Raw genomic sequence first — 16,078 nt, 5'->3', positions numbered from 1 at the left:
TTATCTAAATCTTACAATTACATAGTAAACTTATTTATTTAAAAAAGGACTTTTTTACCTCCACTCTTCATCAGAATTTCAAACAGATCATCTATTTGCTGGTTGTTAGAGACATTATCCTAAAAACAGAGAATATAATTAATGACACAATAATAAAAGAAAAACAGAAGCAGAAGGTGAAAGAATAAAGGCGAAAGAAAGAATGAGCACAAGTAAAGGCCATACTTTGAGGCACTGAGGGGGTTGAGGGTTCGGCTTTGGAGAGGAAGGGGTAAATAAAGTATGTCGGTCAAATGTTGGGCAAATGTCCTCCTAAAATAGATGCGGATAATGAGTTGAGAAAAATGGAAAAAGAAATGCTAGCTTTAGCTTAAAACAAAGCGAGGAGGGTGAAAGGCAAAAGGAAAATGAGGTGTGGGAATGAACTCATGTGAAATACCTTAAATGAAGGAGGAGAGGTGGGTTTGTTCAGTGGGTTTGATTCCTCACAGAAGAAGGGCTCGAAGCTTGGTGGAGCAGACACAGGCTGACTGCTCTCCTGAACACTGGAGGTTTCTACGTGGAGCCCTGCTTTCTGAACCGGCAAACAGATTTTAACATGAGTAAATGAATGTTTCAGAAGTTTCATTCAATGAATTGACGTTGCCCAGTTAACATCAATTCATTCATTCATTCATTTTCTTTTCGGCTTAGTCCCTTTATTAATCCGGGGTCGCCACAGCGGAATAAAGTGCCAAATTAACTAGCACAAGCGGATGCCCTTCCAGCTGCAACCCATCTCTAGGAAAAGGATTAACATCCAATACCTTTTTAATTTTAAACCACACCAATACTTTTAGTGACGTGCAAATCAGGTATACACTGAGCAATTCAAATCCATGCAGCTTTCACTTAATGCTAACTTTAAACAAGATGCTTAAAAAATAATACTGTAAATACGTATACACCGTAAATGCATGTGTACTATATTTACATTCACTCCTAAAGCAACACTCCACTTTATTTTGAAAACAGGCTCATTTTCATCAGTCCCCTAATGTTTTGTAGTTGAGTTTTACCCTTTTTTAATCCATTCAGATAGAGCACTTTCAGTTTAGCTTAGCATAAATAATTAAATCAGATTAGACCATTAGCATTTGCAAATTTCAAAATGAGAGTAAAGTAACATCATTTGTAATATCATTGAACATGCTGTAACTATGACACAGCTGCAGAGTTCCTTGTTTATTATTAAGCCAGAATGAGAGAATAGTTCCATGTCATATTGACCTAGAAAATAGCAACTCTTCATTATTCTGTCAGTCTTCGTACGCGACCTAACTACAGAATAGTCAAGCTTTAAACATTAAAATCCCAGAAAAACTTTTTTTTTTTTTTTATTAACCGAGTTGCAAATTGTCTAATTTAATACAATGATTTATGCTACACTAAGCTAAAAGTGCTTTTGCCAGACCCAGGATCAGCTAAATGAATAAAAAAAATGGTAAAACTTAAATGTTCAACTTAATGCGGTTATAGTGGGAATTTTGAATTAAACCTTATGTCAAAAGCATCATAAAAAGTACATGAGTGTAAAAACATAAACAAATTAAATGATATTGTCACATTCACCAAATTTAATCAAAACAACCATGTATGTAAACTTCTCAATTGCATAACTTCTGCTCTGGCTAAAGTGTGCATGTCATTGTGTTTCATCATTTTTACACTGCATTCAGTATCTGTTAAGCATCTCAGTGTTTCATGCCCCTTTAATGACCATTTAAATAACAGAGCTGATGAATATGCAATTTTTCAGATCTTCGACATGTTTAAAAAAGCACATTCACAAGTCATTTCAACATACCTTGGTGATGGGCTCTCGGACAGCTTGTGAATGATTGGCAGAAGTTGTCATATCAGTAGATGATTGGCTAGGGAGCTTGATAGGGGTCGACTGCAATCTCTGAAACAAATAAACAAACCGAAAATTATAACTCAAATAAATGTTAATAAATATACGTTTAAATATTACTTAAAATATAATTATTATAACATATATATGAAGCAGCAGTGATACACACAGACGCATACACATATAGACATATACAGGAACATATACATATATAAACTTAAAAAAAACGAATTAGCATATTAGAATGACTTCTAAAGACTTATGTAAAAATTAAGCTCTGCTATGAAAAAATAAATAATAACTATAATAAATTAAAATACTAGTATAAAAAGCATACTAAAATATACTATTAAATTGCATCATTTCAAAACATTAGCTTCTACGAACCTTTAATTTGTATAACAATCAAATGTAACTATGTAACAAGCAATAAATTATTCTTAAGTCACCTGTAGAGTAATCCGTCCATTAGATTTGCTCTGAGGAGACTTTCCCGTCAGACTCTCCACACTATTACTGGTAAGTGCAATCAGATAGCGGTTGCCGTTGCTGTCAGTGACCAGTGTGGGAGTGGGATGAGCTTTCAGGATATCCAGTGGGAAAGACGTAGTAATCTGAGTACTAGACTGCTGGCTGACAAACATCTGTGAAACCTGTCAAGTAAAAAAAAAAACATGAAAACAAAAGCCATCCAACCAATTATTTAAGCTTTCAGAAGAGCTGTAGATGCCACTAACCTGTGGGCTCTGTAACAGATTTTGTGGCTTCTGCTGCTGCTTCAGATTGGCTTGCAGCTGCTTTTGCTGGCTTTGCTGGATGATGAGCTGCTGCAGCTTTTGTTGTTGCTGCTGTTGCAGTAACGTCGTCTTCTTTTGCTGATGCAGTTGTGTTTTCTGCTGCTCCTGCACCAGTGTCCTCTGTTGCTGTTGTAGAAGCTGCGCTTTCTGCTGCTGCTGTTGTAGTAGCTGCGCTTTCTGCTGCTGCTGCAGTAACTGTGCCTTCTGCTGTTGCAGTAATTGCACTTTCTGGTGATGTTGCAGCAACTGCGTCTTCTGCTGCTGCGACACCTGTGTCTTTGCTTGCTCTTGCTGCACTTTCAGTTGGTCCACTTCCTGCTGCTGTGTATTCTGTAGATTTGGTAGGTCCACCAGTATTTGCTGCTGCTGCACCTGCAGTCTGTGAATCTGCTGCAGCTTGAAGAGAGTCTGCTGTGAACACTGAGTCTGTATCTTCTTCAGAGGCTGGATTTGCTTCTGCAGGTCCTCCGAGGTGTCCATTTCTTCCTTGACCTCTTCCTTCACCTTTACTTCCACCCCGTTAGACAGCATGGGTATTTCGGTGTCGACTGCAGGCTCTGTTGGTGCTGCACGCTTACCCTGCTCCAGCTGAGAACGCAAGGCCTCCACCTGCCTCTGCTTCTGTCTCAACATGCGCGTCAGCTCCTCGATCTGCTTGTCTTTCTCTTGAAGCATTTGGTCTTTGTCCAGAGGAGACAATGGACATGGATCGTGAGGCTGTGCGGCTGGCAGCGTCCCCAGACGAGAGAGACTGCAGGAGGACTGCACCTGCCCTAGAGACTCCTCTTTAATTGGGGAAGGCTGCTCTGGAGAGGGGTGCAAACTGAGCTGGGTGAGAGGAGAACTAACCTGGTAAAAAAACAAAAAAATTTTAAAATGCTGTGATCTTAACTAAAATACAAAAGAAATAGCAATGATAATAATTTGATCATAGATGTATCTTGTCAACATTTACTTTATTTCATTCTAAACCTGTATGAATACTTTTTTCTGCATTAACACAAAAGTATATTTTGTAGAACTGTATTAATCATGTCGGTTCCCACTGACTTCCATTGTTGTTCTTATTACATACAATGGAAGTAATAGGGAAGTGAAACTGTTAAGTTCACCAGTATTCTTCAGAATATGCTCTTTTTAATTCCAATAAGACAGTCAGTCTTACAGGTTTGGAGCAAGATGAGGATTAATAAGCGATAATGTGTTCTGCACTTGATGAAAATAGCTATTTATCAAGAACTAATGAATTAATTAAATACTGAAGATACCTATAAAAATAGTACTGATTCTTTGTACATCCATGTTTTCTGACCACAGGCTTACCATTTCTCCAAACACATCACCGTTGCAGCTGGCCTCATCTGGACTCAGTCCAGTCACAGAGCGGTCAGATGGGGTAGGAGACACAGGAGGAGAGGAGCTGGTGCTGCTGAAACGCATGATCTGAGGTGGTGTTGTGCTGTGGACCCTTGTGGTAGGCGTTAAGGGAAAGGCTGAAATTGGTACAGTTGTGTCTTTGGGGTGTTGATGTGGACCAGACTGAATCGACACCTGTGGTAACTGAGCAGGCACTGTTTTCATTGCTGGAGCCCCTGCTGCTGATGAACCACAGTTCTGCTCCTGGTAGTTCTTCAGGCGTTCAATGAGATCGTTCTTAGTGCCCGATACAGTCAAACCCCTCAACTTGAGTTCATGTTTAAGTTCAGCAACCTAGAGGTGAAATAAAGTCAATTTGAAAAATTAATCAATTTCTCTTATAACTCACTCAAAAAAATACATAATCTGGTTCCAAAATTGCCAGAAGAATTAAGTGGTCACTGTTTTTTTTTTTACTTTGAATTCATCTAGGTTTGCTGGCAAAGTGCTGGGTTTGGCTCCTGCCACTGTAGGCTGGCTCTGACGACTGGTTCCAGTCTGATTTGAGGAGACTGCAGTGGAGGTGGAAATAGTCTGGGAAGGGGCAGGGCCAGGATTTGTGGATGGCTGCTGCATTTCAGTAGCAAGTCTGCAATTAAACAGATTATTTAGAATAGGCATCTTTACAATGGTATTGTAACCTATTTAATGTCAATTTAATCTGTATATTTTATTTTTTCCTGCCTAGATTTGTATGAAAGATTTATTATCCTAATTATGCTTGTTACTCAAGTTATTTTTTGCATTTACACTAAAATATTTTGTGATGCATTTAAAATAGGTGTTTTATGGGTCATGACCGATATTGATTAAGAATAATGCCTCTGTTTAAAAATTTGAATTCATTGACATTTTTAATAAAATTAATACTAATATTGAGCAAGTACACACTAAATTGATCAAAACTGAAAGTAAATACATTTATAATGTTAAAAACCATTTCTATTTTAAATAAAATCAGCTTTCTTTTTGTTAAAGACCGCTAAACATGCATGGTAACCACCAAAACATTGATAATGAAACATAGTAGTCAACATTCAAAGTGGATCAAAAAAAGTTCTTTAAAATTGTCTTAAGACAGCGAGTGTTGTTCAATAGTTTTAGGAAAACTTAAATAAAAAATTTTTGATATACTTGAGATGTTTTCTACTATATATTAAAACAGACAGCTATTTTAAATAACAAAATATATTCACACTATAATCACTACTAGAAATATTATTGATCAAATAAAGCACCTTCAATGAGCATACGAGTTCATAACACACTCAAATGAATCCACATCCACTTGTACTCACTTCGGAGGTGCGGGTAGGATGGTGTGGTAGTTGTAGTGCTGCTGCTGCTGGTTGATGATCTGAAGCTGAAGGAAAAGCTGCTGCTGGTGGAGGATTTTGGCGTACGAGGAGTCCAGCTGAGGCGGTGGCTCCCGGTCGTTCTTCTGGTCAGGCGGGATATACTGGTGATATTTCAGCTTCTTTACTTTGGGCTTGTTATCTTTGGGTTTCTTTGATCGTTGATAGGTCCGATCTGTGCTGGACTTGGACTGAATATAGCCAGACATCAAATTAAAATGAGCATGACCCTTTTATTTGTTTTTTTATTAGTTAAAAAATAATAATTTTACACTTTACCTTTGTATGTCCTGATGGTGGACGGGAAGAGTTTGAAATGTTAGTTTCACTGGTTAGATTTTTTGGTGGAGAGGCGTCAGACGTGACAAGAAGAGGTGGAGGAGCCTGTGTGAGGAACTACATTATATACTCTGGTTAAATATGGTATGTGATCTTTAATGCATCCCAATACAACAATGGATCATGTAAAGTAGGGCTGCACAATATATCGTTTCACCATCAATATCGCAATGTAATTATTCGCAATCGTCACATCGCAGGATATGCAATGTTAAGTTTGTATTATAATTTATGTTTGCATGTGTTTTTGTGTTCGCCTGCGATTGTATAATGATTTTAAAAACATTCAGATATAAGAAATTGTACCATTAGTGACCATAATTTTTATTAATTTTATTATACTATTTTTATAATTTAATTACTGTACTCGAAATACTGTTAAACTCTGAAAATTATAAAATATTTCAATAGCGTCTTTCTCTTGATTGTATTTATAGATTATTATGAAAATACAACCAAGCAAATACAAAAATGCACTGCAAATGCATTGCAAAATAAGAAAATATCTTAATGTTAGATACATCCAATATCATGCAGCTCTGGATGAATGAAATAGCAGTCGTGCCCTCAGAAAGCAATTGTCCATTAATCTCATGCTGAAAAGCAGGAATCTACCTGACTAGGTGAGAGGTCTCCGTTCATGTTCAGCATATCAGAGGGGGAGTGTTGAGGGCCGAGACCCAGCGGAGAGTCCTGACTGCACTGGGGATCTGGAGAAAGAGCGTCACTGCTGTCCTCATCCAGTGATGAGCTCTCACCCTTCGGAGACTCTGTACCTGAAAATACACACAAGACATTTTATTATTTATGTTTTAATGCTATATCAAAAGCATTGACTATATTCATGGGAAAACCTATAGTAATCATACATTATAACATGCAATCATAACGGTTTCATAATAAACATTCATTGTAAAAAAGCATGCAAATAACAACACTGAAAAGAGTCATATATAATCTTTCAGTTTGATTAATGATAAAAAATTCCTCCAAAATACACCTTTTTAAACATTTCCCTTAAACTATTTCCTTGATAAAGACATTCTCTAATATGATTTTAAAATATGCATTGTATTAAAATATGTTTTATTGTCAAAATATTCTGACACAACTCATAAATAGGTTTTTCGTTTCCCCTTTCAACAAATGTGAGTGTGTAAGTCTTAAGTGGCCAATTCTACATCTTGTATGTTCAACCTGATCATGTCTATTTCCAAAATGGTACACACAAAGGTTAGTTGCATGATTTGTGCAGGTATACAGTTTTAAATAGTCTATTTTTAACAATTGTCTGACACACGTGCTAATCTAGAGCAGTGGCCATTTAACTTTTGGATTATGCTCATTCAACCACAAGTTGCGTAACGACACAATGGATGAGTTCTTGCTGCCATATTATGTATCAAATTCCCAATTTGCATATGTCATAAGAGATGGTCTGGAAGGAGATTTCACATGGACATTTGTAATTATGTACACACCCTTAGCACATATACATTTGTAATTATGTTTATCTATCTGCACACTTCTGATTAATAATAGCAACCTGTACATATATTTATCAATTGTAAATCTCTCTTCATAGCAAATACAACCTGTATATAATGTTCATAGTACATCCATCTGTAAATATGACCATAGTTTTTCTATAACTGCACTCTATAACTTATACCTGTATCCTGCACTTGCTGTTATTGCACTGCTTGTTAGACCTAAACTGCATTTCGTTGCCTTGTACTTGTACATGTGTAATGACAATAAAGTTGAATCTAATCTAAACTAAATCTTCACAGAGGCTAGCAGTTGCTAAAGCTAAAGATCTTGTGCTCCTTGGATAATCACTGTCCAAAGACATGCCTCCTCTAAGGTACAGTAATGTGCACAGACCTGATACCAGAAATGATAAAATGAGGGAGATTATCTCATATCCAAAATATCAGAGCTAAAACATTACAGTTCAAACTGTGTTTTTGATTGCCAGCAGCATGACAGGTACCCAGTGTTTTGTTCAAATGCACTGGCAGTAGAAGAGTATTCAACTCAGAGTTAAACACAGACTGCATAAAAGCTCTGAAGCACTTGTGTGAGCATGGAAGAGCACAGGCATTTTAAGCTGCTTTGGTGGACATGCACCTTATATGTTTGCATAATGGGAATGCGCTGATGACATGATCTGTCTGTGCGAATGGAATGCAGAAGTAGGCAAGTCTTGACAATTTGGACCAAACATCAGTGCTTTTTTTTTTTTTGCTCCAATGTCTTCCACAAACAATGTAAATACATTTAAACTACTTCATTTAATGAGTGCTGTTGAGATATATGGACACTTTCAGCCAGCATAACAAAATATTTTTTAACCAAATCATATACTCTGGCATAAACTGACCTGTGAACAAGAATCAAATTTTAAAAGTAATGTTTTTAAATATTGTTATGCTAGAGAAGATCCTTTTTTAAGAAGGGATGATGAAAATCCCTTTGAGGGTGCCTAAATGCCATCGAAAAACATAAATTGTATTGCCTGAAGTAAATACCCACAAAAAATTTTAAACTTACGATTTGGGGTGAATCTTTCCTTTAAATGCATAGTTAAATTAAATTTATGTCCTCATTCACGCAGCATCAAGTCATACTAAACGAAATCACATGTTAAGATATTTTAAATGAAAACTCAGGATTCTGTCTCTCTTTCTAAAGTCTATTTCAAAACTTAAATTTAGAACAAGGTCATAAAGTCATGGTAAAATGAATTGATATAAATCAAGTGCTTTAATCCAAAGCTTTTAAAGTTGATTTGAGGGTGATGAAAGAATTCATAGGGAAAATTATGATTTTTGGAGGGTTTTATGGTTTTTTTTGTGGGTTTTAGGTTTGAATTGTATCTTTAAAAATAAATTAAAATGAAAAAATTAAAAGTGATTTTAGATTGTTAATGAATCAATGTCAACAAAAACATGTATATATTTTTTACTCATTGATGTTCAGCTGTTACATGAGATGACAGATGTAATTGACACTAAATGTATCTAAAGGTCCCTTCTTTTTGTCAACTTGGCAAAAAAAAGAAAAAGATTTGCGTTGTTATTTGTGGATAAAATGCTTATGGTGCTTAAGCAACAACACCAACACAGCTGACATTGCTATAACTGTGTGCAACATAAACGCTGTTATTTGCAACACGCAAATTATACATTGCAATCGGGAAATTAACTTTTCAGTAATGTTAGTTTGTGTCATACATGCTTCGTGAAACAAACTTATATATTTAATTCAATTACATCTACAACAATTTATTATTCAAACTTATTTAGGTGTTCAGTGTTTTGACAGATATTGAGTGTATTCTGATCTACAACAACCTCTGATTGGCTATTGAGCAGATGTGTGATTCTCAAAGACAACCTATGTTTGATATTAAAAGAAACAATGACAAGTTCAAATTCCTGCACCAATAAATAAATGACCATAAAAGATTGCACTTATAGATAGATATTTATTTTACTGTTTAACTTCCATGTGCGAGCAGGTGTCATACAGACTCTGTGGCTAATTTTACTTTACCTTTAGGCTACATGTCAATACAAACACCTATTTTACAAGACAAGTCTTGTGAACACTTATATGGTCTATTAGAGCTATAGATCTGTCGGTTTCAGACTGCTAAATCAATATTTTCTAACAGAGATTTTGTGGCATGAGTATGCATACACAATGGTATGAACCATTATGGGATGGTCAAATGTATATTTATTTAAAGCGTTATTACACCTTTTCCAAAGTCAAATTAAAGCCCTTTTCAAGCACTTTCCATGTGCAATTTAATAATTTTCAACAATTAACACATGCAAAAAACTTGCATACATTTGCAAACATTTATTTTAGTTTTTAATTTCAAAAGATGTAGATGATAAAAAGAAGCAGAGCAAGCTAAAGGCATGTGTGCACACTCCAGAGTTTTCATTTTATTTAAAACCAAAGAGATGTTTTTTTTATCTTTTTAGATAGTTAATTATTATTACCTATTGAGTCAGATAAATTATAACAAAACATCACAATAAAATTTTCAAGCACTTTCAAGTACTTAATCTAAAAAAACACTTTTCTAACATTCAAAACACTAGATTATATCATCTATTTTTTTATTAATTTATAATTAATTAGATTTAAGTAATTTAACATTAAGATACAGATCAGAGTTCATGCTGTATCACTGTTTACAGGCCAGACATTGCCAAAACATTCAGTTTTGACATTCTTCAGGGGGGATCAAGCGTTAATTAGGAGGAGTCAACCCCCCCTGCATCTGGGCTATTTGACAGTGGTTTCAGACTAACCAATGAGTGCATGCACCGGCAGGATGTTCTTGTGGATGAGCTCGATGGGACCAGGGCGATGGGAGATTTTATCATTAAGATCGTCGGCCAAACGGGCTCTTTTCAGCTTCAGCTGCTTGGCCTGCAGTGAAGGCTCAGCTGAAGTCTCTGTGCGTGAAACAAAACTGAATCATTAACAAAATAATTCCTTTCTCCTACATAAAACCCCCTTAAGTCCTTTAAAAGTCACTGACTGATATTTGTTTTGCATACAGATGAACTAGCTGTTTCTGTTGTAACTGGAATACAAAACATACGAAAGTATATATAAGTAAGAAAGTATAAGAAAGATGCTTCACTTTGAAATAAGAGCTGAAGTCATTTGAATTGATAAGATAACAACAGTATTAAATAGCAAATAATTAGAAACACTGTGACAATTATACAGTAAAATAAATATATAACAGAGTGGATATATAATACAGTAAAAATAAGTTATTTACATGTCACAATTTAAAACAATGACATGACACTTACCCTCGAGGATATGCATCCTGACCAGTTCTGACCTCTCAGGCCGGCTCCTAATCTTCCTCTTCAGGTAATCCTCAGTCTACGGCAGTAAAAGAGAGAATAAGGATCAAATTGTGAAAAAAGAGCACATTCCTGGTTTTTAAGTAGAAAAAGAAAGATAAAGTCACTCACGCGTGCTCTCTCCAGACTTTTCCTCTGTTCGTGGAAAGCAGCCGGGCTCTTCAATGCTGTGCATTGAAAAAAACAAACAGAGCTGATTTTACTTTCTGATTTTCAGTCACAGGATTGTGTATTTATTACTTTAATTAGCTGAGATTAATTAGTAAAATATTATCCAAAGTCGATTTTGTTAGATGTGATGGAAACCCCATAATTTTTCCATTGTGAACCAAACCATTTCAAACTACTACCTAATATTTTTCTACAATGTCTCTTGGATTTCCAAGTATTTTTAATACTCATAAATTTGTTCCCTTAACGAAAACCTGATATTGAGGAACTATGAAAGCAGAATGTAAAATTAGTTATTAAAGGTCATCCTGAAAGGTCATAGTTTTAAAAAAAGGAACATCCCCCATGTAACAATCTCTGAAAGAACAAAGAGAGTTTTATGTATTAAGAGCAAGTGTGTCTGTTCACCTGCTTTCTGCTTGTTGTGATAAATACATTTCATCAGACATTAATTAACTCTATTAAAGACAAAGATCATTTACTCATACTCATTCGTTCCAAACCTTTATGAGATTCTCATAAAGCTGAAAACCTGTAATCACTGACTTCCATAGGAGCAAAAAGAATTGCTATGTAAGTCAATGCTTACAGGTTTACAACATTTTTCAAAATATCTTTTTTTTTTTCAACAGTAACAAAGTGCAAACAGGTTTGAAACAAGTAAAGGGTGTGTAAATTATGCCAAAATTGTAGTTTTGTGGGAGAACTATCCCTTTAAATAGTTTGATTTGTTTGAGCCATTTTCTATCAGACGATAATATCAGTAAATTCTGCTTGTGTGTACAAGTGTATATATTTATTATGCTGAAAATAAAGGGGGAACAAAACAACAGAATACTGCAGATATAACGGGGCTGTATTGTAACAGTACAGTAAGAATGTGATGTAATGGTTGATTGTGCAACCGAATTGCTTAAATTTGTAAAACCACAAGCCAGGGTAAGCACTGGGCTGGTCTCTGCAGAAGAATCTCACAATATCAAATCTGCAACAATGTGCAAAAGTTTGGGGTGAATTATTTTTTCTTTTTAGTGTGTTAGTATCATGTGATGAAAACTAACAGCTTGTAATGGCTGCTTAAAGCTTAGATTAGGAGTCAAGGGTAATAAAGGTTTTATTGTGTTTTTGGTCATATAAATGCATCCAAAGTGAACTTTTGAGAAGTCTTTGGTACATAGCAGAACAATCAAGATTCCTCTATGATTTTCACAATGTGAAAGACATGAAAAGAATTAAATAAATCCAATAATAATATTAGATTAGCTGTATGTAACAGGTGGAATGTCACAAAATCTTTGCAAATTTATATTTGCAAAGATATTTTGATATTTGACTATATCAAAAAGTAGTGCTATACAGAGGATCATCTTGCATTTGGGGATGTCTGTAATTAATAAAATGCAAAAGACTTCTTAAACATGAGTCTAAGTGAAAGGAATGTTGCCTTATTGTTTGAGAATAAATACGACGATAACAATTACATAAAGATACACAAGTCTATAAAACAACTAATCAAAAAAAAAAGTTTATCATAATATTAGAATGATTTAGTTATTTTAAGACATTATGGCATACACTACCGGTCAAAAGTTTGGGGTCAGTTTTTTTTTTTTTCATGTTTTCAAGTTTGTTTGTTGTTGTTACAATGAAAATGTAAAAAAAAAAAAAGTTTAATTGTTAAATATTTATTACAATTTTAAATAACTGCTTTTTATTGTATGTAGTTTCGAATGAAATTATTACTCCAGTCATTATTGATTTTATTACAATTACCATTAAAAACAACAGCAACTAATATAAGACTTCTGAAGGATCACGTGACTCTAAAGACTGAAAATACATCTTTAAAATATTGGGAATAATTAATGAAATTAAATGAAAAAATACTTTTTAAACAGTTTTTTATAGTGCAACAGCATTTTACAATTGTATAATTTGTTCTGTATTTTTGATGAAATAAATGCAGCCTAGGTGACCAGGACAAGCTTATTTCAAAACATTTAAAACTAATAAGTCAAAACATTTAAAAATCCTACTGACCCCAAACTTTTGACCAGTGTATGTAGTCATAATAGTCAGTAGAATATACTTCTTAATGTAGCATTAAAAACAAAAATAATAAATATAATAATATTTTTTCTATCCCAACAGTATCAAAATCAGAGTTAAAGAAAAAAAGAAAAAAATATTTCTTGGGGTCCCAATTGTTTTGCTAAATTCTTAAATTGTTGCTAAATGCAAATGTTATGCTTTCTAGTAACCGGACAAATATTTTGGTAAACAAAACAACACCACAAATTTAAGAATAAATGGAATGAAAAACAATTTCAACATTATACCAAATTTTACACAAGATTCTGGAGCTTTTATTTTGCAATTATGAGTAAAAAAAAAAATATGGATAACTCTTTTTACATAGCTTGATATGCATCATATACACGTGTATATATTTATTGTGTACTTGAAATGTAAAAAAAGCTTAATATATTACACACACACACACACACACACACACACACACACACACACACACACACACACACAAACACAAACACACACACATACACACAAACAAACAAACAAACATAAACACACACAAACACACACAAACGCACACACACTCGCACGCACACGCACGCACGCACACACAGGCACACACAGGCACACACACGCACATACACACATGCGCACACACACATGCACACACACATGCACACACGGTATGTCTGATAATTTTTTTTTCTTCTGGAGAAAGTCTTATATGTTTTATTTTGGTTAAAATGAAAGCAGTTTTGAACTTTTTAAAAATGGTCAAAATTATTAGCCCCCTTAAGCAATTTTTTGATAGTCTACAGAAAAGAAAGGAGTTATTAAAACTAATATTTCTAGAAAGGTGTTGAAATTTTTTTCTCTCCGTTAAACAGAAAAAAATTTAAAAAATAAATAAAAAGGGGGCTAATAACTTAGAGGGGCTAATAAAACTTCAACTGTGAGTATATATATATATATATATATATATATATATATATATATATATATATATATATATATATAGGGATGTAACGGTATTGTAAATACCGTCATACCGCAATATTAATTTTTTTCGATATTACCGAAGTCGCATGACTCGGTAAAACTATAGGTCTTCTGAGAAAATTTGCTCAGGCGAATGAAGCGAACGGGAGGTAACGAAAACTACAATTGCCATCAGCCCATGCTTGTCCATCATCCCTTGCGGTCTGTTGTTGCTACAGATCCAGTAATGCGGAAATGGAGTGTGCTGCTAGAAGCGGGGATGAAAAGAGCTGGAAAACTCTAAAGCAGGTCGCACACCAGAAGCGCCGCTCGGCGCCGCGACACGGCGCGTACATGACAGATTAAAGTATCGCACACCAGACGCGCACATTCGAATGATATTTAACATGAAACTAATCAGATGGCGCTCTGTGGCGCGGCTGAAAAATGAACTGCGTCCTGAGCCGTCGCCGGGCGCCGCCGACAGCCGCCGACTTGCGGCGCCGGTGTGTGTATCCTGATAGAAACCTATAATTAGAATTCTAAAATACGTGGCGCTGCGCGGCGCGCCGCCGAGCGTCGCTTCTGGTGTGCGACCTGCTTTACACGCACAGTTCAGTCCTGCATTATCTCCGTGTAAGTTCAGACTTCGCAAGTTTGATCAAGGCTGCAGTCTCTTCTTCTCAGTTTAATATGGAAAAGCAGATTATACCGAGGACACGGGTAAATCTTCAAAGGGAACAGTGTACTTTATAACTTCATTCACATCACCCTGGCTTCGTTGTTTCACTTTCTCAACAATAAAATGTAAACATGATTTAAGGAACTGCCTATTTTCATTTTAATATTAGCAACTTAGACAGCAGAAATGTTGAGGCGCCGTGCTGCATGAGCGTTATCACTGTGTGGATATTTTTAACAAAACGGAGCCGATAACAACTGCCTCCTTTCAATTTCAGTGAAAATACGAAACACAGCCTCTCTTTTGCTGAGTATCAGTTTTAAGAATCGATAATGGCCATTTTAAAAGTATAACATACAATAAGTTTTTACATTATAGGAAATAAAGGCGATCAGTCAATATACAGAATGTACGTGGTTACATTAATCATTAACTTATCTTTGCGCTCAGCCAAAACACGTTACCTGAGAACAAGTAATAGATTCCAATGCCCAAAGTCAGGGAATATGTCGTTAGATGAAGACATCAAGATGAATGAAATATCACGTTTAATAAATATAGTGAGATTAGATCCAGCGGGAGATGCTTGATGAGAAGTCCGACTTGCAGAGCTCTGATCTGGGTAGATGGGCTGAGTGTGATTAAATGTTGAATGTGATGAGTTTTCAACTATACTAAATTGAAACTTTATTTTTTTACATGGTTTAATAATTTTTTTTTATTAAAATTGAAGTTCCTGTTTCAAAGCTTACAGATAGATGGCTAATTTGTATGTCATTGACACTTTTGGCACTTTTTTGGAGTATTTTCATAAGTTTTGTTTTTTCCTGTAAATGATTCAATAAATACCGTACCGTGACATTCATACCGAGGTATTACCGTACCGCGAAATTTTGATACCGTTACATCCCTAATATATATATATATATATATATATTATTTTAAAATAAGAAATCTTACACCACGTTATGTCCAAAGCACAGTCGTACAGTTACATTATAGAGTTTTGAAACCTTAATGTTTTCCTGCAGTAATTCCATGTGCAGAAATGGACAGATTTTGACATGAACATTTAGAGTGAATAATTGTCTTGCTAATAGTGCTATTGCTGATGATTATTTCTTTGTGTTTAGCACTGCATAAAGTTAACAAAACAGTTCATTTTTAGCAGTCACTTTTAAAGAGCAGAGCTAGATAGGGTACTTCCTCCTTCCCACTGAGACCACACAGACAAGCACAGTGTGAAGACTGCAATTCCTCTCACTTGATGAGCAGAACATAGAATAAGGAAGTGGAAACAATAGGGGAAGTAGATCCACCTGATAACACAACAACAGGCTCTTTCACAATGACTATGTGTTGGCAAGCAAGAGTCAAGTCTTTCACAGAGGACATGCTAGAGAACCGTGCCACCGGAGAGCCTAACAGCAAAATGCATGTTTATGCTACAGAATGCTTTACAATGCATATGCTTTTTTTGCTTTTAAGTGGATGTGAATTGC

General features: G+C 35.2%; 1 protein-coding gene across 21 annotated transcripts in view; it reads right to left on the bottom strand.

Moving 5' to 3' along the window:
• mrtfab (myocardin related transcription factor Ab) overlaps positions 1–16,078 on the bottom strand; it is a 70,564-nt gene that overhangs the window by 2,002 nt on the left and 52,484 nt on the right. For 3 of the 21 annotated variants that reach the window (XM_087275143.1, XM_087275152.1, XM_087275142.1), the window contains 15 exons: positions 10,820–10,875; positions 10,652–10,727; positions 10,369–10,413; positions 10,136–10,282; positions 6,417–6,577; positions 5,742–5,858; positions 5,406–5,653; positions 4,525–4,696; positions 4,015–4,401; positions 2,632–3,540; positions 2,344–2,547; positions 1,847–1,945; positions 440–574; positions 226–312; positions 59–119 (listed from right to left, as the gene is read on the bottom strand). In XM_087275143.1, coding sequence (XP_087131269.1) covers positions 59–119; positions 226–312; positions 440–574; positions 1,847–1,945; positions 2,344–2,547; positions 2,632–3,540; positions 4,015–4,401; positions 4,525–4,696; positions 5,406–5,653; positions 5,742–5,858; positions 6,417–6,577; positions 10,136–10,282; positions 10,369–10,413; positions 10,652–10,727; positions 10,820–10,875 — 2,904 coding nt within the window. Of the gene's footprint in view, positions 1–58; positions 120–225; positions 313–439; positions 575–1,846; positions 1,946–2,343; positions 2,548–2,631; positions 3,541–4,014; positions 4,402–4,524; positions 4,697–5,405; positions 5,654–5,741; positions 5,938–6,322; positions 6,578–10,135; positions 10,283–10,368; positions 10,414–10,651; positions 10,728–10,819; positions 10,876–16,078 lie in introns of those variants that run through there. The other 18 variants (XM_087275147.1, XM_087275157.1, XM_087275146.1 and 15 more) reach the window with 9 other exon arrangements.

Source organism: Danio rerio, chromosome 12 (genome assembly GCF_052040795.2).
Source record: "Danio rerio strain M-AB ecotype USA chromosome 12, GRCz13ab, whole genome shotgun sequence".
Lineage (NCBI taxonomy): Eukaryota > Metazoa > Chordata > Actinopteri > Cypriniformes > Danionidae > Danio > Danio rerio.
This window is presented reverse-complemented; position numbering and strand designations above follow the sequence as displayed.